A 26,329-nucleotide genomic window follows, 5' to 3' on the forward strand; every position below is an offset into this window, starting at 1 on the left:
TGATTTTGGCCTGAGATGATTGTGGGATTTGGGGAAGGGCACCCTCAAATCCAGTTATAATAAACTGCATTAGAAGTGTTTGAGCTGTAGTTTGACTGTTACACAGTCCTCTATGCAAAACCTAGAGCTTTCTGCATTATTTCCTCAGAAGCTAGCTCTGTGCTGACACATCTGTGTTGCTTCCAGAGCTGAGCTAATCCTGGTCAAGTCTGAGCTAGGTCAGTCTTTGTACAAGCAAGATGAAGAAGGTGGAAGATAATACAGAAAGGTAGCTAGAAAAATTGACTTTGAAAAGACCTTTTTCTAGAAAAAGTTTTTTAGATACTAAGTTTTCACAAGCTTCTCTGCTGTACTGATTGTAATTGCTTCGTACAATTCATATATTGATTTACAAATATGAGGGTCCTGCTTATAACGCATCTATGAACTCCTTAGAGATTGATTCACTTATCTAAACAATAAAGAGATTAAAATACTGCTTCATTTCTTACCTAAATTTTGCATACTTTCAGCAAGCATGAATTAAAAAAAAATATTTAAATAGCACTAACTCTAGCAACTCTAGTCTCAGTGTGCTGTTTTATCTTCATGAGCCACCCTATGCATAGTCTCTGACCTGTCACCTGGAGAAAAAGACCTGTTGCTCACTTTTTAAGGAAAAAAACTAGTCTTCACAAGGGCCATAACTTTTGCCTGTACTGTTCTTCAAACTGCTGCTGTTTCGGGTATATGATGTACCACAGTCCGGCACCCTAGTTGTTATTTTCCGATTATCCACATCCTACATGCATCTGTTAACTTGATGCAATGCTAAAGCTTGGATTTTAGGAGCAGACCTTTCCATTTTCAGTTGAAGAATACTGATTTTTACATGTAATTCTCTCAGCTTGCTTCAGATTTCCAGAGATACCTGTCGCCTACTGTAATGCAGAAATCGAAATAGCAGAAGGCTGGAAAGAGATATGAATCTTCTTGTAAACTGTGAGTTACAAATAATAAAGTTGTGCTTAACGCATACTGAATGTAATATGTACTTGAAATGAAAACAAGGTATTTGGATTATGATAGTAAATCTGCACTTAGAAGAGGGAATAACTACAGTATCTGACATTTTTGTATGTTATGTATCAGAAAAGACTTTAATAATGTCAGTTGCAGATAAAATTCTTAGATCTTTCCCCAGAGAATATACACAGGGAACAAAACACTTGCTAGGGTTACTGTGAGTTATTCAGCCTTGCTGAAATACTCTTAAATTATAGAAAACTCAACTGAACTGGTATCTCTCTTGTAAAAAGATAATAATTATTAGCCAACAAATTTCCAGTAGCGTTTCACAATATATTCTCCTTTTAAATATTGGTAATAAGTGTTCAGTGGGAAAATGGATATGAACTAAAGCAAAGGAAATGTTAGATCATCTAATGAAATTGATGTCAGAGTGAACCAACATGATGAGGGATTATATTTAAAGGCGTGGAAAGTGTTTGAATCTGTATTGGGTAAAATGGTTGTCTTTTTCTGATTCGGTGTAGCACTGAATAAGAAGCCTTTATGCACCATTTCCTGAGCAAAGAGGTAGATTGAAAACTGAGTTCAAGGAAGACGTTCAATCCAGATATACGGGCAAAAGGCAGAAAATGTGCTTTGGATATCCAAATCCTGCTTTAGGAAAACCTGTCTTCATGGTAGAAGATGCTAGTGTGCCCATAGTATCCACTAATTTTTCCAGTCCTCAGGTATACTGCCTTATAGAGATTTCAAAAGCTAAACAGGTATAAAAGCCATATAGGATATATTTCATCAACTGTAAAGTTATGCAAAGCTGCTGAGTGTGCTTAGGTTGAAGCAGAGGGTAATCCTGTCCTATGGGATTATTCAGTCTTTTAATCTAAACACAGTTAGTACTTTCCCACATTGGTTCTGAGACTAGCAAATATTTAATACATTTGTATTAAGCTGCACATGGAAGGTTGAAATCGGTCATCCTCCTAAACTTTATGTGCAGTCTTACAGGACATGAAGGTTTTTGTTATCTTCATTTGAAGACTGGGGCAGAATTTTGGTCCTAACTGCCCATTAAGTCTGCAAGGGGAAAATAGAAAGAACTGTGAAGAGGAAGAAATAGTGAACAGTTTGAAATGCTAATTTGATAAAATTTTCTTTATTTTACACATCATATACAGATCTCACAGTTGTTACTTGTTCACTGCTTTTTTCTATGGATGTTTCTCTGAGGAAAAAAGTTGCAGTTATGTCATTACAAAATGACAGATACAATGACAGCTATTGTTGATGGTTTATCTCACAGATGACTTGTAATTATTTTCTGTGATATTTGTGTTTTCTCTTAATGCATAGCATAAATGTAACAACTTCCAACTGACTCAGTCTTGAGAGAAAATAATGATTGTACTTGACAGATGTGTTACATGATTCTAACTGCATCTGCTTGTAACAGAAACCAGGATGAAAAAACATTGCAAAAAACTCTACAACCCCCTCTCCATTTATTACTTCACTCAAAGTTGTTGTTCACATCATGAGAAATATGAAATATGTACCTAGGATTTTAGAATCAAAAGTATTTCCAGCTATCTTGGTATTAATTTTTTCTTCTTTTTTTTTTTAAACTGACTCATGAGTAATATGAATCCAGTACTTCGTATTCAGACACTTATTTTGCTACAAACAAAAGCATGCTTTGGAAGATCATTTCACCTTTCTCTTAAATGATGATCTAATCAAGACAGTTAATATTCAGCCCTCAGATTTCTGGCAGCTGAACTTTTAGTCAAGAAACATCCTTTTCAAGCTATGTTAATCATTCTCTTTTTGTTGTATTTCTTTCCTGTAAAGATTTAATTTCAGTTAACAGTTCACTAAACTTGTCATGCCCTTTTTGAAGGACATGTTCAATTCAATTAGAAATTAGGTTCCTGGGGTTTTCTGTTTTGATGGATTGTTGTTTTTTTTTTGGTTGTTGTCTAATCAGTAGAAGTTGACAGAGGATTCTATTATTATAATCTTTAATTAGGTAATCCCACATTTTCTGCATGTCTTGGGGTTTAATATTGCCATTTGTTAATATAACAATAGGAATTGTATCAAAATCAGAACTACTGAGTTCTCTGGCACCTGGTGGTGTGAAGAAGAGGTCAGTATACTATTGTAGTGCATGAATGTGAGACTTAGCTGTGAACCAGTGTGAGACAAGAAGTAAATGCTCATGTCATGATCAAAAGATTAGCCAAGTCTTGGGCAAGGCAGTTGATAAGAGAGAAGACAAATGTATATTGAAGTGACATATAGCAATGAAAAATAATGTAAAAATGTTCAGTGACAGCCTGGGATCAAGTCCAGTCCTTAAAAACAAGTGAGCACACTAGGTCATGCTTGCTTTCTGCTATAGAGACAAAGGAAGTAATGTTTTAGTGCCTAGGGTGAACAGAAAGAGAAAAATTTGGAAGCAAATTGCAGCTAAGAGACTTAAATGACAGTAGAGATAGTGCCCTGGAATAAATTGTCCTGGGAGGGCATATGGTTGTATATGTACTGTTCATCACTGGGAGGACCACAAGAAGAGGCTGGACAACTATCTGTCACGAATGACCTGTATGTCTTACCTTGGAGAAGGTAGATGTATTAACAACCATTTTATCTTACAATTTTAATATACAGAAAAATACTCCAAGTGAGAAAAGATGTTAGGAAAGTCTTTATCCAATGCATGTGTTAACTGGAAAAATATCAGGAGGAAAACTGTTCTGGGTTTTTGTTTGGGTTTTGGTTTTTATTTTTATTCTTTTATTTCCTAGTCAGCCACCATCTCTCCAAACTAATATAAAATTTTTCTAAGCAAAGGATCATAATTTCTTTTCCAAATAAAATGGTTTCCCCATAAGCTTCCTTAAAATTTCAGTATGCTCAAAATGCTAATGCCTTCCATTTTAGTTTTACAGTACGTGTCTGAAGCCAAGTACTCACAGAATCCCCCAGGCAAATAATCTGAAGCCATGTTTACTCTAGTGCAGTCTTCGATGTTAGAGAAAAGCAGGTTTAGCTGGTAGTTTAGCAGAGATTTATTGTGTGTGCTAGTGTCTGTTGGATTTTTTTGGTAAATGAGTTTGAGTGATTGACAAGAAAGGCACCCAAATTAAGTTCTCTAAATTAAGCATTTGAGAGAGGATGCTCAGATTTTATTTGGCAGTAGGAGTACAAGTAATACCATCTGGTTACCTTACTCAATCCTGTGATACTAGAACCTCAATCAGGCTGTAAAAATTACTTAATATGAATAAAATATTTATTTTCCTTCTATAATGGATGAGCTGTCTTAAAATAGTGCCATATGAATAAACCCCTCTAGCTCAACAGCAAAATGCTCAAGTTGTCATCATGCCTGTGTGTATGAGGCATGACTGAATCAGTTCTGCTGAATGAAACTATAATAATAAAATAATAAGACTTGGGGATTTCAGTTGCCCCAAGAAGGGCACCCCAGCATATGCAGAAATAGTCATTGTGGTAGTACACTCCAAGCTTATGTCTGTACAAATGCATAATTTTGGCTGTTCTCAAATTCAGTCCTAAAATCCTTTTCTTCAGGATGTGTGAAATCCTAGCTCAAGTACCTAGTGTATGGTGTAGAGTAAAAGAAAGGGACATCAAGTTAGGTATCAGTATTTGCAGTGGAACTGATTAGCACCAGCTGAGAGACTGGCCCGTGCACAGAGGAAATAGGTAAAAACATAAAAAGGTTATACTTTATATACTATTTTTAGTATACTGTCTAAACTATACTCTGCTGTGTAATAAGTTGAGATGATGCTATCAAATCCTTGAGCTTCTTCAACCCCTGAAATTCAGCATGCTGCCAGTCCCATGCAGCTGTATTTTGTAGCAGAGTGCTTTTACTTGAGGAATGCTAACTGATGCAAGGGAAATAACCTTGATACTCTTTTGAAGGGAAAGAGATCTGCTTTTGTTTCCAAGGGATGGCAGAAAGTTCACTATTTTTGCTAAAGTAACTTGAAGCATAGGGGACACAAGATGAGTTTGCGTTATGAAAGCGAATAATCTGTAGAATCTCCTTAGGTAGTGCCAACCTCTGCAGGTTTGAGCTCTTCTACTTGCATTATGGAATGCCTGGAAGGTATGTAAGCTTGGATCTGGAAGCAGGGTGCTGTGACTGAACTCCTACAGCTCTTACTATTCCCCATTCTGGTAATGTGTTGGATGCTGCTTGTTCAGTTGTCCATGGACCGTGCCTTCTGTAACAAAGGCTTGCCCTTAGGGATTAAATTTTGAAACAGATTGCAGAGTAGATGGTAGCTGCTTTAACAGATCCTTCCAGTGCTGTAGGGAACAAGGACACAAGATACACTGTATTCATAAGCTGTTTTCTCAGGTGTAACAATCTCTTCTGTGTATAACACCCAATATAACAGGCTCTTGATATATTAACTCTAGATGATACATTAATGCAAACACTAATCAGGGACATTGCCTGAGCAATATTTCTGATTAGTCTATTAGTATTTTGAGACCAAAATTACACAGCAATTTTTTTCTTTTTAACTGTCCAGTAAGCACAGATAGAACTGAACAAAAAAAGCAGCAAACTATGAGCAGCTTCAAAGATGTTTTTTTCAGTAAGCATTTCTGGTCAGGTCTTGGTCAACAAGAGGTCTGTTTAAGTCTAAACCTGTTTTGCTTTGCTTTGGAGAGCGGTCCAAGGACTAGGTATCAACAGCTGAGAAAAAAAGCTTCTTTCTTAGCTGCATAAAGGGACCATAACTAACACCCCCCTCGTTCCTCATTAATATGCTGCTAGACAATTTATATACCACTTAATTGGTGGCAGTTTTTAGGCTAATGAATATGCTGTATTTCCAGAGCAAAAATAAACCAGTATGAGGAAAAGAAAAGCTACCATAAAATGTCTAGTATTTTTATATCTATAGTTGTTTCAGTGAATTACAACCCTACAGGTTGAAACTGTTACACTTTGCTTCATTATGCAGAAATGCTGCTGGAATAATATCCTTACCACTGTCAATGCTTTACCTTTTGAATTATCAAAATATTTTCTGAAACAGATTCATTATTGCCTGTTTGGAAAGCAAACAAATATTTTTGTAAAATATTTAAAATAACAACCTGAGTTTCAAATTTTACTTGCTTCACAGTATCCTTCAAGCTCCAGACTATCTAAGCAGTCATTCTGCTTTAGGATGACTCTGACCATGATTCTAAACACTGATGTGTGACACCTCCTGCTAAATTATTAAATGCTTAGGAAAAAACTCAATGAAACCATTCTCAATATAAAAGCTATTGAATTTAAGCAAATAATGTGAAGCATTTTAAATTTGACATTTAAAAGTCATTACTTTTGTTATACTGATGAAGTCTGATCTTGGTTATTGTATTGATGGAACACCTGTAAAGTTTTTAGCGAGCTCTAAAAGTTTCTTAAGCTTCTGAAGACTGTTCCACCTTAGATCTTCATGTAAACCCTCCAGGGACACCTGTTTGTACTAGGAGTAGATACTTGACTGATGTGTAGATAGTAAATTGATGGAAGCTTATGTGCTGCTGTATTACTATGTTCCCACACCAACTAAACCTTACTTTTTTCCTATTTCCTAATGATTTACTTCTTGACTGTGCTAGGGTGTATGATCTTGATGTATAATGATGCTGGTGACATCCTGGAAGGCTTGTTGGTAGGGTTACTTTCTAGAAGATAATACAACCTTCTATTTAAGACAGTAGTTTAGTTGTAACTTTTGTCTCCATGCAGCTTTGATTCCTCTGGACTATGCTTTCAGGTGTAGGCTATCAGTATCACAATATATAATCACAAATAATAATCTACTGCTTATTTCCAAATGGCAACAAAATTTTTGTTGGAATCAGAAGTGTAATAAACATGTTGTAAGTTTATCTATTGCTGGCATGTATGAATAAAGTAGTCCATTTGGGAATAGGTATGTAAGTGTTATCACTGCTTTGTGAAAAACGGGTAAAACCCTTCCTCTTCTTGTCTTATACCTGGTCTTTGGCTGCATAAACCTTTTCTGATCCTGAATGATGCTGTGGAATTTGTATTACTCTCAGAGAAGGCTCATCTGGATTTTCAGTTTTCTGTCAAGTAAGACTTACCCACTCTATTGCTTTAAGCAAGACCAGTAGTAAATATTTAGCAAACTCCCATGAAGAAAAGATTGTATCTCTTCTCAGCAGTATTAAAACCTTTTTTTTTTCCAGCCTACAAGTCAACTCTGAAACTATCACTAATTGCTGTCAGAAAAACCAACCAACCCATTAAGCTCGGGCAGCACCATGTTAAATGTTACTTCTTCAAAGAGTGGCACTCTTTGGATCATATTCTATTCAAATGTAGCAGATACATTGTCTTTATAAGGCTTTAAGGCTTTAATCTCAAGCCTTATATGCAGGCCAAATAATTTTACATGATTAATACTTTTACACAGCCACATAAACAGAAATCTGAAAAAAACAAAGAATAAGAAGTTCCTTCTTTGCACAGTGTTCCTGAACTGATTTGAGAATTTAATTTGCTAGAGAAGTAGGAAATCGCTGTTTGCTTAAAACTGAAAAATTATCTGGGGAAAAATTGGAATAGTTGTGCATTTTAATTACTGGTGTAGTTCTATTGCAGTGGATATGTAGTTTTCTTCTTCTAGTTAGACATGCTTACATGCATCTAAATGATGAACAGTAACCCCTTGTGGAGAAAGTTTCAGATAATCGGGCAAGACCCAAAATCCAGTGTGCTCTGAGCACATTATTTACCAGCCTATGCAAGCTCAGATCTGTTTGGTCTAAACTGTTCCCATTTGGCTTAGAGGCATGAGCTCCTCTCCAGACTGTTTCAGCCGATTACTGTCTTTTGTGCTAATAAGCACAGAACTTGTTCTGCCTAATGATGGAACTCTGTAACATGAACATCTGGGGAAGCACAAGGTGTCTTGTTAACAGTCTTGCTATCTCCACATGTCGGAGTTCAGTGAGTCCTTGATGCTGTGACAGTTTCTCAGATAACTGAATTAATTAGCAGGCTTGATCTAAAGCACTGTTGCTCTGATGTGGTGCCTTCCTCCGAAGGTCTCTTGATGTGTCAGCACAACTTTCACTGTACCTGTGAAATTGAGAGAAAAGTTGGACAAACATTGACTGTTACTGAAGTTAATAACCTGAAGCATTTGATTTCATTCTCTGAAGCCTTCTGGCAAACATTACTTTCTTCTTTCTGCTTTAAGCAGTATTATGTTTAGGGAAATACAGAAAGGCTTACTTGGCTTATCTTTTTGTCCATTGTAAAGAATCATATAAAATCAGCATGATCCATTATAGTCATTTTGTTACAAGTCCGTGAGGAAAATGGAAGTGAATTAAGACAGGAGAGGCATGCCCAATTAAATGAAGAATTTGTTCTTTAAAAAAATCTCATGGGAAAATAGTCTGTTGAGACTCTCTTTAAAGCTTGATACAGATGTCAGAGGAGTAGGTTGCTTAGAAGGCTGAAACAAACTGATTGTAAACGACAGATGAGAAATGGTAGAGCATAAACGGCTAGGACACTGGAGGTATGTATGTCACAAAAATTGACCTTTAGTCTGATTTAAAATGTTTTTAACTTCTGTGTCAGATGAAAAATGTCAGTGTATGTGAGGTAGTTTTAATGCATTTATTAGAGCATAGGCAAATACTAGAAATGAGCATAAATATGACTAAATGTGTAAAAAATGTTTATACAAAATATACAGAAAAATATTTCTATTTTGGATGCATGATAGCTTCAGTATCAGTGGGATTCGTGGAGACTATAGCACTTGCGCAAATGACTATGGACACATTAAATTCTGCTTTCTAGAGTCAGTTGCGCATGAGCTATGGCTACCACATTGCCTACCAAACCCTGCACTCCACAGTTTTTGTCTTTCACCCAAGAAATCCATAGAAAAATACAGCCAAGTCATGTCAGAAACTTATATACACTACCCCTTCCTGATTTTGTCTTTGGAACGTGATTCTGAAATACGGATGCACTGTCCCCCACTTCACTTGATGGGAAAGTTGAACATGAGACAGTTGAAATGTCTTGTGAAAAAAGTGGGAATTAGACCTTTTATCTTCTAGGTCTCAATAAGGAGCTTTTTCTTTCCTGTTTCTGTGCAACTATCATATGCTGAACAATGGCTATGGAGGAAGGGAGAATGCAGGTTGACTTCTCCCTACACAGCATGAACCTTATCCTTGTTTTGTTTATCAGCGGAGCTCTCTGAGGACATAATTGCCATTCAGATTCATTTCTTACCTACTCCTATTTCATCTAATTTTAGTGGAACAGTAAATTTGCATGGTTCAGTGGCTGCATTGCTATGAAAAGTTAACAATCATGATGACTCTGATACTGACAGATTACATGCAGGTAATTAAGTTCTTTTTTATGACATCATCTAGGCAGTTAGGTGTGACTGTAATTTCTATTTACTATATACTCTTAAAAAAGAAAAAAAAAAAGGCAGATAGAATGTGTATTGCCCCTTTACCCTCTAGTAGGTTTAAGGTATTTATTTATATGTTTATACCCTGAGAACTTAGCAGGAAGCCTAGGCTGGAAGACTTGAACTGAAACTTGACTATCTAGGTTAGGGGCCTGATTACCAAACAAGATGTAAATCTGTGGTAAAGATAATAGAATCTTAAATACAAAAAAACTGCCCTATGAAAACACAGAAGAAGCAAAAATAGAGTTCAGCTGGAAGGAATATTTAAGTATGTATGAAAATAAAAATGCAGAATGTGTAGAGGAAATACCTGCTCAAGTAAGCATGTGACTGGCTACCTGTGCTGCTGAGAACTGCATCCTCAATGAGACACATGGCCAGATGCTTAGCCACGTGTAAATATATAAATATAGCTTATAGATGTGTATATACATATATATATTTAGAGATGTATGTATGCAGGTAGAGCTCCACTGAGGCCTGTGTAGCTGGATTGATTCAGATGAGCTAGGATCTAGGCCTGCTCCATTAGAGGCATGGACAAGCTACTTTGAGATTCAGTGCTAGAAGCCTCTCAAATCCAGCAGAGTACTGAATACACAAATAGCTGGAGATCCAGGTAGTGCCACTGCTTCAATTTGTCCGTTTAATAATGATGGTGCTTCATTTAACAATGGCTTCTTGTTACCTTTGAAGTTCTCTGTGCCACTTACTGTTCTGAAGGCAGATCTCTGGCATTCAGGTGCTGGTAATATTCTCTGAAATTTATTTTAGAGTTGATATTTTCAAAGAGAAGGGCAGTAAAAAGGACTTGCTACTTTTGTCTTACATGAGCATGCGAGAAAACTGTTTAGGAGTTGGTAAAGTATTTTTGAGGTACTGAGAAACTTAGCACATTGAGTACTTTTTATACTTGGATTTTAGCAGATTCCGTGTAGTTTGTAGGTTTATATTAAATACTTCTAAAATTTTTCATAGTAAATCTAGGGTATGCTGACAGAGTTGCAATATGGGATGCTAGGAGTTAGCAAGAGACAGGTAACATACACTCTTCACCCAAAATATGGTGGGAAACATTAAAGCTTTAAAAATGAGTCACAGTGCAAAAGGGAACTGATGTTCCTGTAAGTGCAGACTGGCCATTCATGTGTAACTAAATAGATAAACAGATGAAGGGACAAGCTGCTTTCCAGACAGGTAACATTGTGCTATTAAATTATTATTTCAACTGTGCTAATGCACTTTATGGTTACAGTCACTTCTATTTCGTCACATTAACTAAAACTGTAGTTTCAATGTTCCCAGCACTCTTCAGATTTCTCTTTTGAGCAGGGCATTCAGTTGGTGTGCCACAGTGAGAGGAACAATTCTTTGTTTTTCTCCTCCTTTTAATGAAATGATTTATCGAGTTGTGTGAGTGAAATTCCGTTTCCTTAAACTCTTCTAGAAGTAATGGCAAGGATAATGACTCTAATAACAGCACTACTGAACTGTAAAAACTGATCAAAAAGTCTTGAAATTTAATTGCCAACAAAGCCATGAATTCTGCACACCATGGTGGAGAAAGCCAATGGGCTCAGCTTCAGTGAAAAGATCAGTGTATTGAGGCACTAAATGTCAAGAAATCTGTTTTTGTTTTTTTAAATGTGCTTGAATTGACTAAGTAGATGTATAAAATGACAAATTATTCTGTATATTAGATGATAAAGCCACATTTTGCAAATTAAGTCTCTGAAATGTGAATCGGGTTTGTAGTTGTGTTTATCTGCTTGCTGATCTTGATGGACTAGATTAATGTCAAAGGAATAGAACGCTAGTTTTATAGGAAGAAGCCAGAACTTTTGGCAACAACTCTGAAGTGATAACCACTTTTGAGATGGTTTCATATAGAGGCATTTACATGTGACAGGGTGGCAGCATCAGTTCACATTGAAATGGCTGGCAACTTTCCATTAAGATTTTGGGAATTTTAGTCAATGGTGGATGCTTCTGTGATGCGGTTGGATTCACGCTGGAAGATTACAGTGGAAGTTCACACGGAGAAGAGCAAGCCATCATTAAAAAAATCTACTTCATTTGTTTAACTTTACAAATGACTCTTTATTAGAATTGCACTAAAAATACTAGTTTGTGTCCTCCTCTCTTTTAGAGGTGCATTATTAGCTTTTCAAGATGATAGTTTCAGGTAGTTCAATTGTTTCTCAAGGGCACTTTGTTTTACAAGGACAAAGCTTTCTTGATAGTCTTGTTCTTAATTAGAACAATTAAGTCATTTTAGGTTAACTTCAGCAGCAGGAAAACCCTGCATGGACTTCAATAGGAGCAGAATGAGCTTTGAACTAAACTTAGGCATGATTTTTCTTATTCCTTTGAAGACACAAATAAAATAACCTCTCACATGGATGGATTTGCTAGTTAATTGCCCACATCATCTGCAGCACAGAATTTAGTCTTACGCTATCTAAGGTTTGGCAAGACAGATATATGGCTCTGCAATCAGACAGTTGCATCCTTGCTAAAAATACTTTCGACATCTGAAATTACCAAGAGCCAAACGCTGGCTTAATTTGGTGCGCTTATATGTAGGTATATCTGTTGCAGTGCGTACACATTCAACACCAGTTTATCCTGTGCTTCCCATTGAGATACGCGCTTTTGAAAATCATGAAATTCTATCAATTCTCACTAGAGGTAGGATCTGAGATCCTGAAAAATATAGAGGCTTTCCTACAATGAAATAACAAAAAGTTATTGTACTTGATATAGACTTGGCAAACTTAGAACTGTATCTCACCAAGGGTTTAGGAGTGTTCAGAAATGAAACTGGTGTTTGTCCTGTCCATTAGAGTTCGTCACAATGTCTGGATCAGATGAAAGTACAAAATTTAAAGATAACTGGGGATACTTCTTTTCTCTTTTTCACAATTACATTTGAACATACATAATCCTGACAGGAACTTCTGTCTGCTGGTTGTGTGTGTAAAAGCAGTTTCCAACCCAGAAATGCCTTTATCAGAGCTAATGGCAACACTCTGAACATACTAAATGTCCCATCCATACCTTTCCTTACTAAATGGTTCCAGTGACCAGTGCTCCTGTTTGTTAAAATTTGTGTGAGTTTCCAGTATAAACACAGTCAATGATTATTCACCAGTCTCTAAATACTTGGTCTTTTTTTCCTGAAACTTGGCTTTAGAACTCCTTGATACTGTTTTATGTTGATGAAATGCTGTTTGGTTCATTGCTGCTATGGCTGATATTCAGTGTTGAAAATGCAATAGGCCCCACTTTGTTAGTGTTACCTCTGTAGTCCCATTATTGAGATGGAGGCTACTCAGAGAAGGATGATATTTTTCACTATTTTGGGAAGTGTTACCGTTCCCTGAGGAAATGCAAACATCCCACACTCAGTTACTTTATTCAAGTGTAATTTAAAACCAGCTCTCAAGCATAATGGGATGTTACAGCCAATATTTATTTTTCTTTCATTAGATAAATAGTATTAAATTGCAATCCTTGAGAAAATTGTACAGACTGTATCACATCTAAATGTGTTTGAGCTTGAGTCTTGCTCAGGCAAATTCTCATCATATTCAAATAACCATCATTATGCAAATAAGACCATCCTCATTGCTGAGCAAGTTTAAAATGGATGTTTGTTTTTATCATGTTGAATTATCTTTCTCCTGGTAGCAGACAGCTACGTGCAGTTCAAGAGCTGTACAGGTCCTGTTTACTCTTCAGACCTCTCTTAACCAAGCTTTTGTTATCACCAGAGTTTTTGGCTTGTTGGTGTTACGAACAAATTCAGTTCCTTTTTGTAAACTGGGCAGTAACAACCCAAGGTCATCACTTTCCAGAGGCAGGCCAGCATTTCATATCAGCATATGTATATCCACCTTTGGCCTGCAAATCAGCTGTAAACTGATTTTGCAGGTGTAACAGGTTCAAGACTGAAACAACCTCTGCAACTTCAACAAGTACCCCTCCTTTTTCTAAGGTCAAAGGAGTAATGCCTCAGCAATTGTACAACATGTAGGCTTTGGTACTGAAATGGCAGTGGTTACCTCCTTTTACAGAATAGACAACCTGAGATTTAAAGCAGCATCTACAAAGACATCTTATAGTTGCATAAGGTCTTCATGCAGAGTTAGGCGCTATTATTTTTTGAAGATTCTGTATCTAGAGTAATTCCAATATTCCTGTCTCCTCAGTGTAACAGCTGCTGCTATGCCCTGTGTTCACCTATGCTTGTAGTGTGCAGCAAAGGATATGACTTGACATCCATGGGAACTGGCATCACTCCAGCCCATCCAAGTATTCATACACTGATTTCTTATCCGATTACTTTGAAGATTCTGCTGGTTTGTAAAGAAACCTCACCAAATGCATCAGGCAATACATTTATGCCTTGACTCCATCCTGGAGCAACTCATTGCAAGTGTTTGATATTTAAAATAGGATTCATTTGTTCTGCATTTATGCCCCAGTCTGCACAATGGAGTCCTAGTTATGGCTAAGGCTTTATGCACTGCTACAGTTGAAATGATATATAAACTAATGCTATCTGGGTCGCAAAGATGAAGGAAGGGATTGTAGTAACAGTTAATTTTTCTGTTTGACTGTTTTCTGCATTATCTGTCTGGACCAGTTTTTACTTCAGTGATGTCCAGTCTGCGTGGTAGAAATGCACATTTAAATCCCCAATTTTCAGAATGTCAACTCAGAAGGGGCTTTTTTAGGCTTTCTTTTGATGTTTCATGTACTTATTTTCCACAGTACATGAAAACAACTACTGCAGCTATCATTATGTCAGAGGTACTGTACAAAGTCTGCAAATTGTGGTTTCCTTGTATAAAATAAGGTTCTGCTGTGAGAGCCATTTTGTTCTATCAGCAAGTGCCTCAAGGTAGAAATTAATTATAATTCAGGAAAGTGTAAATAGACGGCTGCAAAAGTTATCTTCATTTTTTTCTTTGTTTTATATGTTATGTAAAAGGAATGGTAGGTGTAATAAGGGTTACAGTATTTAGCCAAAACCTAGGATCTCTGTTATCACGTTAATTCTTAATACTTAAAGCTAAATGGGTCGTTATGGAGATGAGTCATGCAAACATTTCTTTACTTGCTTTGTTAGACTATTAGATACCTCTCTAAACTGTGCAGAAAATGAAGTTTTAGTCCACTTAGAGATACTGTAAATGTACTGCCTTGTTTATTTATGTCAAACATAGGTGCAAAGTGACACATAATGCCAGAATTATCTGTTGTAAGACATGCAGATGATTTAAATCCATTTAAGTTGAAAATAATGGTTCTATGAAGTCAGAAGTAAATCCCATCAGTATCCCAGAATTTCACATAATAAATTCATGTATAAATTCATCAGTGCTCTCTTTAGATAAACCTGTAAAGCCATAGGTTTTTCACTCAAAGAAAATGTCTATAATCTATTGCATATTAATGATTTTTTGTTTTTTCTCCTATAATATTTCAAAGGCAAAAAATGCACAGCAGCAGTAATTTCTTTTGTCCTAGCTTTACAAAGTCTTGTTAGTGCAGTGAACAATAAATAACCAAACCAGTCCTCCTCATATTTGGATACTGCAACCTTCCATGCCCTTTCTGTTCTTTTCTCTGTTTTTCTGCCAAGCATACAGAGGATTAAGAAATCTAAATACCTGAAAAAGTGCTTAATTCTCGGCAGAGGCATAAGAGAATGTAGAATTGAGTTAGAGGCCAAGAGTCCTTGTATGATAGCAACATTGCTGTTATTTATATTTACAGTTAATGCTATAGCTTTTCTAAATTAAAAATGCCACCAAGCTACTTGCAAAGGAAATATAATCTATAAATAGCTACTTTATGCACACTGTATCATTTCCAGTTCAGTTAAGCAAAAAGATTTTTTCATCCTGTAGTCTAACAGCTTATCCTGTGAAGTTATGTCTGCATGCAAGTATGTGCTACAAGCCAATATCTGCTTTCATTTATATCTTTGTAGCATTGCTGTCTTAAAAGAAATTGAACAAGATATTTTCTGTGACCAGATTTCATCCCTAACCATTTCTGTGTGTGATGCTGAAAGAGCCATAGCTCGTAAGCATGGTTGATTGTAAGCACTTGCTAGTGTGCTTTATTTGTGTGTATTGTCTTATGTATATTTAAATTTCTTTGCAACTGATTCTTTTGTAGTTAGGTGTCCCTCAAATCACCAAATTAATAGAAGAATTTGGTTTAGTGTAGATCTTCACAGATGCATGAAATCATGATATTTAAACTACTTTTCTAATTGGGGGGGGTTTGACATTTTAGTTTTTTTCTCTTAAAAAAAAAAACAACCAAAAAACCCCAAAATGAAACCACTCAAATAAACCAAAACTTTGGAACAAAATATATGAGGATTCTTATAGATACTGTATAAGAGGGAAAAGTCTGGGGAGGGAATATTAGATTTTGTTGTAGCCTTTTCCAGTAGCATTGATTTGGAACTGCTTGCTCCCATCAACCCGGCAGTGGATAATCAGATTTGTACTTTTAGTCTTCACACACAGCTAAATCCTGTAGTGCTCAAATTTGCTTTGTTTTCGAAGGATCAAAGATCTTACTGAGGTTTTGCACACAGTCTGCTGTCTGCTTTCACTTTAATTCAATTAGGAAATAGATGATAAGCTTTTACAACACTCAAGGGGTCACTTGGATGGAGTTAATGGAGAAACAAAAGGTGTAACAAGGCAATGCTCTTTTCTGAGTGACTAATGGTTGAAGGGGGATAGCTCTATTAGGAGCAGGTGAAGGGGAAGAAAAACATACAGCAAGTCTGTCCCCACCATTTATTGACATGCAGTCTTAGCTTAGATGAAAAAGCAGCAACAAATGTTAACTGGAATGAAAAGATACATATTTTAAAATCATAATTCTTTGTTCTGGGCTTGGGAAAATAATGACAAGAAACTGTTACAGTCTCTACAGTTTAAAAAAACCCCACACTTAGATCTCCAAAGTGTAGATGAAAAAGTATGGTCCTGAGCAGTTCTGCTCTGCACTTAACTCCTGTTTGTAGTCAATGAAACCTTTATAAAAAGGCAAGCAGAATAGCCCATCTTACGGAAGGTGACGTGTATGCACTCTATGATAGTTCGCATAAAGCAAGTATATATAGTTACAGTTTAAAAAGGAAAATGGGACACTGGATAAATAAAATTTTGGTTTTGTTTTGCTTTATTTTTAATGGAAGGCAGATAGCATTCCATGGCAAGAACCCTCTCATTCTTTGGTGTTTTTTGTTTTCTGTGCTGGCAATTCTAGAAGCTTGGGGCATGTCCTAAATACGGAAGACAAACTACATTGAAAAACAGTCCACAACTGATTTGACTGGGGTATTGACACTGTTAAAGGAAAGAAACAACTGCTTTGGGAAATTTGGCTGCACCAATAAAATTACAGACCAAGCTATAGCCTCTTTTTCATTGTAGTTGAATTCAGATTTAAGAATTCTGTAAACTTTTGCTGAGCTTCCACAGTCTGTATGTGTTTTACTATATGGCTCTTTGCGCAAAGAAAATTGAGTTCTATGATGGGGCTTCAGAAGAGGCATTTTAAGAAGAAGCTGTGGAATTTTATTAGTTGGGCTGCCAGTTAGACCTGATAACGTTTAATAAGGTGAAAAACATACTAAATCTTTCCCCAGTTATGAAGTTATACTAAGTGTGATCCCAGTAATGAGGTGCTAGGGCTGGTGAACTTCAGGAAGCCATCAGTATTCTGCTTTCTGGAGGAGAGCGGGCAGATCCCTGCAGCAGCGACTGTGAGCTGGTATGCTGGTACCATCCATGGGATGGCCAGCTTTGGCCCAAAAGTATGAATGTGTTGATGCAGACTTGCAGCTGACAAAGTTTGCTCCCTACACTGCCATGAAGGGCAATGTAGTTTCTTGTCCCACCACACTTTGCCTGGGGGAAGGCGTGGCAACTGGTTTGCATTTTATTGTCTCTGGCCAGGTCAAATGGGTGGAGAGGCATTATCTCAGTTATCTTTGCTAAAAGACAACTTTCTTGTATAGTCTGGGGTTAAAACCATTTTTTTTCTTTTACTAATACAAAGGTTCTTAATTCCGATAATGCAAGTACTGTTTATCTAGGGTAGGCAAAATAATTTAAATTATTTATTAATGGCACATTTAATTGAATAGCTTGGCTGCTTAATGCACATAGCGTACATGTGCCCTTAATGACAAATAGTTTATTTATTTTCATCTTTTTAACTAGATGGAATGGTTTCGTGTGTTAACTGTTTATGCTGTTTGGTTTACTTAATGCTTTTGATAGGCTAATAGCTCACTTTGAGGAGTGCACAGCTTTAATTTCTATCTTGAACTACTTTAGTAACAAATCAAATTGTGTCATTGTTTGGGTGACATAAATAGTCCATTTTCCTGATTGGACCATTTGCAAAGTTTAGCATAATCTAAACTGCTGTGGTTTAATATTTATGGTTTATAACAGACTTCATGAAGGGCCAGTACTTGTTTCAAATGTTGTAATTTTTGCTAAGCACAATGCCTCTTAGTGTCCTGCAATTTAAGAGTCGTTACAACACTATGACACATTCTTAAGTTAAAATGTACTAAGCTCACATAGAGGGGGTAGAACAAATAAATGAAAGTGAAATCAGCTGCTCTTAAATAAGAATTGCAAAAGGATGTAGCATAGCTTGTGAGCTCCATTTTATAATTATATTTACGCCTTTTACTGACCATGCGTTTAATCAATGTAAAACTGTAATAATGTAACAAGATCCTGCAATGTTTTCTGACAAGTGCTTGTAAATTTTTCTGGAATACTACTTGTTAAACAAAGATTAAATGCAGCTATTAAGAGCTGGCAATAATGCTGCAGGAAGAGAGCTTTATTTCTGCACATGAAATGGGCACTGGGAAGGGATTGTTAAACTCTGTGAGCTTAAAAAGATGAGGTAGTGACAGGAAAGCTGTTACTTTATATAAATAGTCCAATAAGCAACATTGCACTCCCCTAGGACTACATGACTGAGATTCTCAGCAGTACAGAAAGCAGAGAAAAACTGTGTTCATTACATTCCTATACAGCATCACTTCAGATAAAATAATATGAATTGCATCAATTACATGTTCTAATGGATACTGTTTGATTAAATCACCTAAATGTGCATTGCTAAGATTATTACTGTGTAGTGGTGGCACTAGCCTGACTATTATCAATTTTAGCTTTTGAGTATAAAACAACTTGTAAGTTAAGATGCGGTTTTCTTTCTAAATCGCAGATGAGAAAATTGATGAGTGCCAGATTAGGAATGTCCTCACTGCCATTGATAAACATCTATGCACATCAAAAGTCTTTCTGACCTGCATGTCACCACCTGTATGAGCTGATACTCATTATAAAAGTAGAGAAGTCAAATTCTTGATCTTTGAACGAGAGTTAGAATGCTGCAGAATACCCATTTAAGAATTAAACAAATGCTAAGAGCATGACCAAAGCTTATAGTTCTTCTAGGAAAGAAAGTTAAACTGATGTCCATAAGCAATATGACCAGCTGCATGACAGAAATAGAGTGTCTCAGAAATTTGAAGTGATTTAGAGCTGTTGCTTGGTGGTGGTTGGCAGCCTTTAAAATCTCAGGAAGAGCAGGCAGTTGGACATGATTCCTCATTGAATGGCAGGATTCCTCATGGGCAATCAGGTATCCTAGCAGAGCCTTAATTACTTATAAGATTAACTTCATGTAATGATCTGTAACGATTGTAGTAGAAAAAGTAGATTGGTTTAGAAAATTCTTATTCTTTCTATTTGAGAACAAGTAGAATGCAGGCAAGAAAGTAAAAACGGTCATATGCAAGTGAGACTTTGAGATGCAGTAGGTTGTTGTGCTTGTACTGCAATGTTTGTAGTATGCTTATTGCAATGCAGTAGGTTGTTGTGCTTGTACTGCAATGTTTGTAGTATGCTTATTGCAAAATATCAGCAACGGTATTGGCAAACTATGTGTATCAGGACGTTACCTCAGCTGTCTTATTAAAAAAACACAGGACCTTCAAAGGTATCACACAATTAGAACTACAGAGGACTAATTGAATCCTGGTACTTCTGACAGTCTTGCCTCTCAATTGCCCTACTGTTTTTAATGTGCCTGAGTGATCAAAGTGAGAATGTATTGAGTATATTTCACTGATGCTCAAAGACTGATTCCAAAGAAAGATCATGAATGTGCTATAGATTTAATAGTGCTGCTTGTCTTGTGACCTGAAGGAGCTGAGTGTTCTTGTTGATCTTCCGAACAGAAAATAAATACCCTTCTATACTTTACCACTTACAGATCTTCATGGAACTTTTACAAGAGCTATCAGATCACTGGCTACATCATTAAAGCCTTTTGGGCAGGTTTCTGAAAACACCAGAAGTAAATCATAACTTGTCTTAATCTCTCTTAAATGGCTGAAGGCTGTTTGTAAGTTGAGTTATGCCAACCTGACAAAGTACAGTCACAATCTGGCCCATTCCTGATGGTCAGTGCAATGATATGTACTTTCAATGAATTTGTCATAAAGGCTACTCTTTCCCTAAAATATATGTAGTAAGTCCAATTATAAGATTTTCATAGGAATTCTACTGTCAGAAAATTGAGATGCTGATAGAAATACAGCATTTGTCTCTGGCCCTGGGAAAACACATATTCAATTTTGAAGTCAGCAGGGTCTTCAAAGAAATAGGTGTTACAAGAGCACCTATCATGACCAGCTCCTATATGCCTACTGAGGCAATGACAAGACCCGAATGTAGTAGTTAAGAGGTATGTTGTGCATTTATACTATGGCTTTAACTTTATCCTCTACTTTTGTATTTTTTAACAAATTCCCTACATTTTCTATGGGAATAACTGTCATCTCCTTCGTATTAATATTTTTCTAATTCCCCATATAGTATTTATTTATTTTCAGATATGTGATGTGTCTAGTAACATCCAGAGATACTAACTTCCATTTAACTTAAAATCTATGCTTCGAGTCTGAAAAGAAAACTAATTTCCTGCAACTTTGCCTACTTTTCAAACTTAGACAAATGTTGCTTCTACCTTTGTCTTGTCTTCCTCATGTATTTATGCTATTGTGATTACAGCATCATTTACTCATAAGCATTCCTAAATTCCTATTAGGCTTTTGGACTACTACTGAGCACTGAGCCGATGTTTAAAAAAAAACCCAACCAAATAACAGAAGTATAATGACTTTTAATATCTTGTCTTTCAAGTATTAAGAGCTAGTGTCAGTCTTGCAGTATGTTTTTCCCCATATTAATCCCTTTGCACTTTATCTGCTTGCAGGCATCATGCTACTAATCACACTGGGCAGGGAAACAGAGATGAAACTGTATTTAGGTATGCTGATATAAAAATTTGAGACTGAGATTTGGTCAGTTCAGCTGGAATCTTGTTTTGGAAGAATACTAGTAAGCAGTTGAACCTGCAGTGATGAAATGTTTTTTGTCTTTCAGTTTGTAATGGCTTCATTTTTATATTTCATCTCTGTATTTGCTATAGAAGCTGATATAGAAGGAAAATATTTTTACAGAATGAATCAACTGTAAAATCCTTTGTGAAATTGAGCTAGTATTCTGCATAGTGTTTGTGCACTCATAAAGCTAACTGTAGAGATGAGAACGTGGCACAACAGACCTCAGACCTAATAAAAAACCTCTCAAGATTAGATATAACAAAGAAAATCCAGGTTTTGCTCCTAACTGTACTACACAGCACTTTGTGATCTAGCTGTTACTTCATTTCCCATTCTGTTTAAAATTTCCATCTTAAGATGCATAAGAAGAATGCTGTTACATTTGTAAGCTATTCTGAGATGCCGAGGTAGAAAATGCTATAAATTGAATACAAAGCATTTACACTGAATGTAAATCATAGTAGTGATCATGATTCAGGGCATTTTCTGGGAGCATTAACTCCACAGATGTTTGCTTCTGTTCATTAACTTCAGGAAAAACTAGTTGTTAATAACCTTAGGCACTAAGGTGCTCTCTGAGCTGCATGTTTGTCCTCAGTGGACTCTGAGGTGGTAGCTGGTGACTCAGTCTGTTGTGTTTTCAGAGGATTTTATTTTTGTGCTAATATTATAACATTATCGGGTATTTGCATGGAGTCAATACCCTCACACGTTAGACTGAATCAAGGTTTCAGAGAAAGTAATCTAGATTCAATTAAAACTAGATGGTTTTCTTCCTACGGGAGTGCCAGTGAGGCCCTAAGAACCTTTGCAATAGAGGACCTCTGGAGAAGAGCTGTTCTGTAGCAGCAAAGTCATGGCTGCTATGTCCAAGACCAGGGCCTGTGCACATTAGAAAGCAACGATCAAACTTCAGGCAGCATCTATCACTAATAGCTGATCTAGATGGAACAAAAGTGATTTGAAAGGTGACAGCATTCAGTTTAGTACTTCCCAAAAATATAGTGAGCTTAAAATAATATTCAGAATGATGGCACTTCACAGAAAGCTTTATCGAGATCACTGTGGTGACCTTGAGCCTAGGCATCCCTCACTGGTCTTGTACAGGTTGAAACAGGATAGGTAATGCATAGATCAGCATCCTTGATAGCTGCAGCTTTATATTCCAAAATCAAAGACTTCCTTCAGGTTTGATGGCTAAAGTAGTCATAGATATCTTTCAGCATTATGAGAATGTAAATATTGTTTGTTTGTTTGTTTTTTGTGGTTAACACTACAGAAAGTGTTGTGTTTTTCAAGCCTCTGTGTGTGAGTGTGCGAACAACACCCTGGATGACAGCCCAAATCATGAAAACAAGCTCTGTGGAGGAAGGGAATTCACAGATGCAAATATACAGTAGAATTAACATTGTTCAGTGCAATGAAAGAATACTTATTTCTAAGGCATTTTAGCTGGATGGCACCTGTGGGAATACCTCTAACTACAGAATAATCACCTGTTTCCAGTAAGATGTGCTGACTGATGTTTAATTGATTATTTGGGAATTTTTTGTTTATAGAGGGAAGATTTTCTTTGGGAAAGACTTTGGTCCTATGTGATTTTTGCCCTGGGAAATAACCAAACTATTGTAGAGGATAGAGGGTCAAACTGATGTATAAATAATCTGATTTGTTTTAAGTTGGCTTGATGTTAATCTGTGATTGGTGCAGGAAAAAGACTGTTCAGCTACTTCCTTTGTCTGTTCTCTATCTCCATTGGCAGCACTGTTTCTCCTATGATACACTCGAGTGCGGTATCAACTCAGTTCTGTGTATTTAAAAGTTTACATTCCATTTTCCCACTAGAAGCTGAAAAAGAAAACACAACTTTTAATTTTGCCATATGGATTTTAGTAGACTCTTGGAGTCACTGTTCAGCTCTTATTCACACAACAAATGTAACAGCCAACAAACTTGTGCATTCTGTGGGTTGGAGACTGTAATTAGAACAGCAGTGTTGTCAGACTGAATGCCAGCAGCTCCCTTCAGGTGGAATTTTAAGCATCATAAGGTAGTCCCTAAAAACTGGTTTAGTAGCAAGCCCATAAGAAAAGTTAAACTTTGTGTGGATCTCCTAAACCATCTTACTCTCTCTACGTTTTCTTTCAGTTTTGGTACTGTAAGTTCCTGGTGGGTTCTAATCCCCCTTGTTTTCCAATTTTCCGTGTAATTTTGTAACTTTTTGAACAGAAACTTTTTTTCAAGGGTGGAGTGAGGTTTTCTGCCACACATTCATGGAGCTAGTGTAATTTCCCCCTCCTGTCTTCCCTTTTCCCACAGTTCCAACTTGAGAGGGCAACAATTGTTTATAGTGAGAAGGTTAAAATATTGTAGATCTTTGGTTGATTCCTTCCAGTTACTGACTCTGTAGTTTCAGTATGAAATGTACTATAATGTGGAAGCTGTTTCCAATATACTATAAGGGCTTTCTACCATATGCTCTCCCATCTGTGATAAGAATGAGGGGTTTGGAAAAAAAGGCAAAAATTTTATTGTGTGATTGGAGTTGAACTGTGAGCAATAGCTGCCTGCTTTAGGGAAGCTTTGAAAAGTAAATATGTGTATTTATACATGTCATGAATTCTTCTACCTTCTGTTTATTACACATCGCTGATCAAGCATTTTCTGTGGAAAAAATGTGATGACTGTGAGGCCTGGAGAATTAGTGGAACTGAACACATCTCAAGAGCTGTAATTCAGTAAACAGTTTGCAGTCACTTCAGTTGATTGAAGTGGCTTTTAGACCTTAGTGACTCCACTTTGGAGAGGGTATATACCTTTGCTAAAGATTAACCACAATGATATAATAGTGCTTGTACGGATGTTTAACGTAACTTCTTTAAGGCTTTCTGCAAAACCTGCCTCCCCTGGTTACATCTGCTGTTTCTCATCTAAGTGAGGCAAGAGCAGGAAGAGTACGTAGCTCTGCATCTTAAACTTACCCCCCAGACAAAACACCCACAGAAGAAGGGAAGAAGAGGAACTGTTTTATGGAAATTACCTTAAAAACTCTTTAAGTTTCTGTATCACAAATATTTACCCTCTTGATGTGTTCCTTATTCCTAGCTCTTATCATACTGAAAGAATGAAATGAGCAAAACTATGGTGTTAAAAGCCATAGTTTCCTATATATTAGGCTTGAATTTGGCTCTGTATAGCTACTCATTTTGCTATAATTAATCTTCCATTCATAGTTTATAACAAGCCAATAAATTATTAAATTAATAGCACTACAATACATGTATAGTGCTAAAAATTTTAAGAAGCACTTCAGTGTTGGGTACCTATAATCAAGTAACAAGAACCCATCATGCAGAATGGTTATCCTTCATTAAAAATCTATTTGACTTGCACTTTATAGATCAACCCTTACTGTACAGTGAGATGTAAAATATGTAGCATTAAGTAGGCAGACAAAAATATTTCAGAAGAAATCAGTATTTTGGACAACACCATTTATTCAGTAGCCAGGAGAGATTTAGGAAGGGAGTCAGAAGAATATTTTGTCCTTCAAACTGCCATTTGCTTTGCTAATTTAAGTAATCCCATGCTTTTTGAAACTTTACTAAGTGTGTTTTAGTCAGCATGCTTTAAGGGACTGTTCTGACTGTAACCTTTGATATATTTATAGGTAATAGCAAACTTCACAAATCGGAAATTCTACTTTTTCTTCCAGTGTCTTTTAGTTCCTTCATCTTCGCACTTCTGTCATTTATTTAGATGCAGTTCTTGTTTAATTTCAGAGAACCTCTAAAATGCACCTCCTGTAATTAGTCTTAAAATGTTGTATGGAGCCGCATGGCATAAATCCAGCACTAGGGGACACTAGAACTCCATCGTTGACAAGCAGCTGGTGGAAAACAGGGTTGATGCTTGTCGTTGCAGCAAGCCTGTTTTGCTATGAAGCAAATATCTGTACTGCCAAATAGGCAACTGTTTTAAGGTCTAATGTATATACACAAGTAGACACCATATGTGTTTACAAAGATATGCTTATGAAAGATTTCAAGCTCTTCAAAGCTACTATTCTTTGCGTATTTGAATTTCTCATTCCTTCCAAATTATTGGGCCATATTGTGGTTGTGTATTTCGACCCATATTTCACTTAGTCTTGAGAAACTATGTACCTTTTAAATCTAAGTCACAGTAATCAGTATGTGGCATTAATAAATGCTGTACCTGAGAGTTTTGGCAGGACTGGGTTCCTTTTGATTCTAAGAGCTGTTTGGCACAGAAGGTGAACTGGTTCGCAAAAATATTTCTAATCATTGAAGATCTAGCCCCTACTCACAGTATGGTGTTACAAAAATATAATTAGTGTATTTAATGAGCCATAGACTAAAAATGTCAGTTGATGAAGCATAAAAGTTGCATTTTAATCCTGTTTAGTAAAATTACTATATTTTCAGGGGGGTTATATTAAATTGAAGGTCTGAATGAGAATTAGAAACCCTCTGTAGATAAAAAAAATCACTATCTGTAGTGGATTATTAAATATGAAAAAAGTCTTGGGATGGAATTTATCAGAAAAGACGGAAAATAAGTTTTTTATATACACTGTGAAGTTTTTCTTTTTCAATCTGTGTAACAGTAGAGACACTTTTATAAATCAAAGGTTTTATTTCTGGTTCATATTGAAAATGCTGTAGGTTTTTCAGGGATGACAGCTGAGTCCTGTTCTTTCTCAAAACAAAACATGAGCATATAGTAAAGGTCAGAAGTTCTTGGGTGCGGAGTAGGTAGTGAGGGTTCTGAATGTGAGGGGTAGTCAGGCTGTGGAGATCCTTTCCTTGTGAACCAAGATGGTGATGCCCAAAGTTAACACAGGTCCATGAGGAGACCTGTAAAAGTGAAAGTTGTTGAGGGTTTCTAAGAACAGCGATACCACCGCTGGTTCAGGTGTTGAAGGCTGAGAGAGTGTTCAAGGGAATTATTGTGTATTCTGGCCTTACTTTTATGTTCTTCCCTATGCATGTGGTTTAGCCACTGTGGAAGACAGCACGGCATGCTAATCTGTCCTATTCCTCTGTTCGTTTTCATTTGATATAAACAAAGATATTATTAATAAAAAGGAAAAAAAACTGGCAGTGGATGCAGGCAAATGTTTGCATTGTTCCCATAGTAATTTTAAATGGCTTTACCCTCTTTACTTCTAAAGCATCACATCAACTTCTCTTTAGTTACATTTTAGAACAGTCATGGCAACATTCTCTGTGCTGTTACTTGGTGTTATCTGCTCCTACAAGCCACTGGGAATGGT

At 36.5% G+C, this 26,329-nt stretch overlaps 1 protein-coding gene across 1 annotated transcript in view; it reads left to right on the plus strand.

Moving 5' to 3' along the window:
- Positions 1-854: 854 nt before the first annotated feature.
- Positions 855-26,329, plus strand: part of TMEM132D (transmembrane protein 132D) — a 269,350-nt gene continuing 243,875 nt past the window's right edge. Inside the window, exon 1 of the mRNA XM_061355391.1 lies at positions 855-981. Coding sequence (XP_061211375.1) covers positions 963-981 — 19 coding nt within the window. The 5' untranslated portion in view covers positions 855-962. The remainder of the gene's footprint in view (positions 982-26,329) is intronic.

This window comes from Neopsephotus bourkii, unplaced genomic scaffold (assembly GCF_033783945.1).
Source record: "Neopsephotus bourkii isolate Nb327-2 ecotype Australia unplaced genomic scaffold, CSIRO-AGI_Nbou_v1 NB_795, whole genome shotgun sequence".
Lineage (NCBI taxonomy): Eukaryota > Metazoa > Chordata > Aves > Psittaciformes > Psittacidae > Neopsephotus > Neopsephotus bourkii.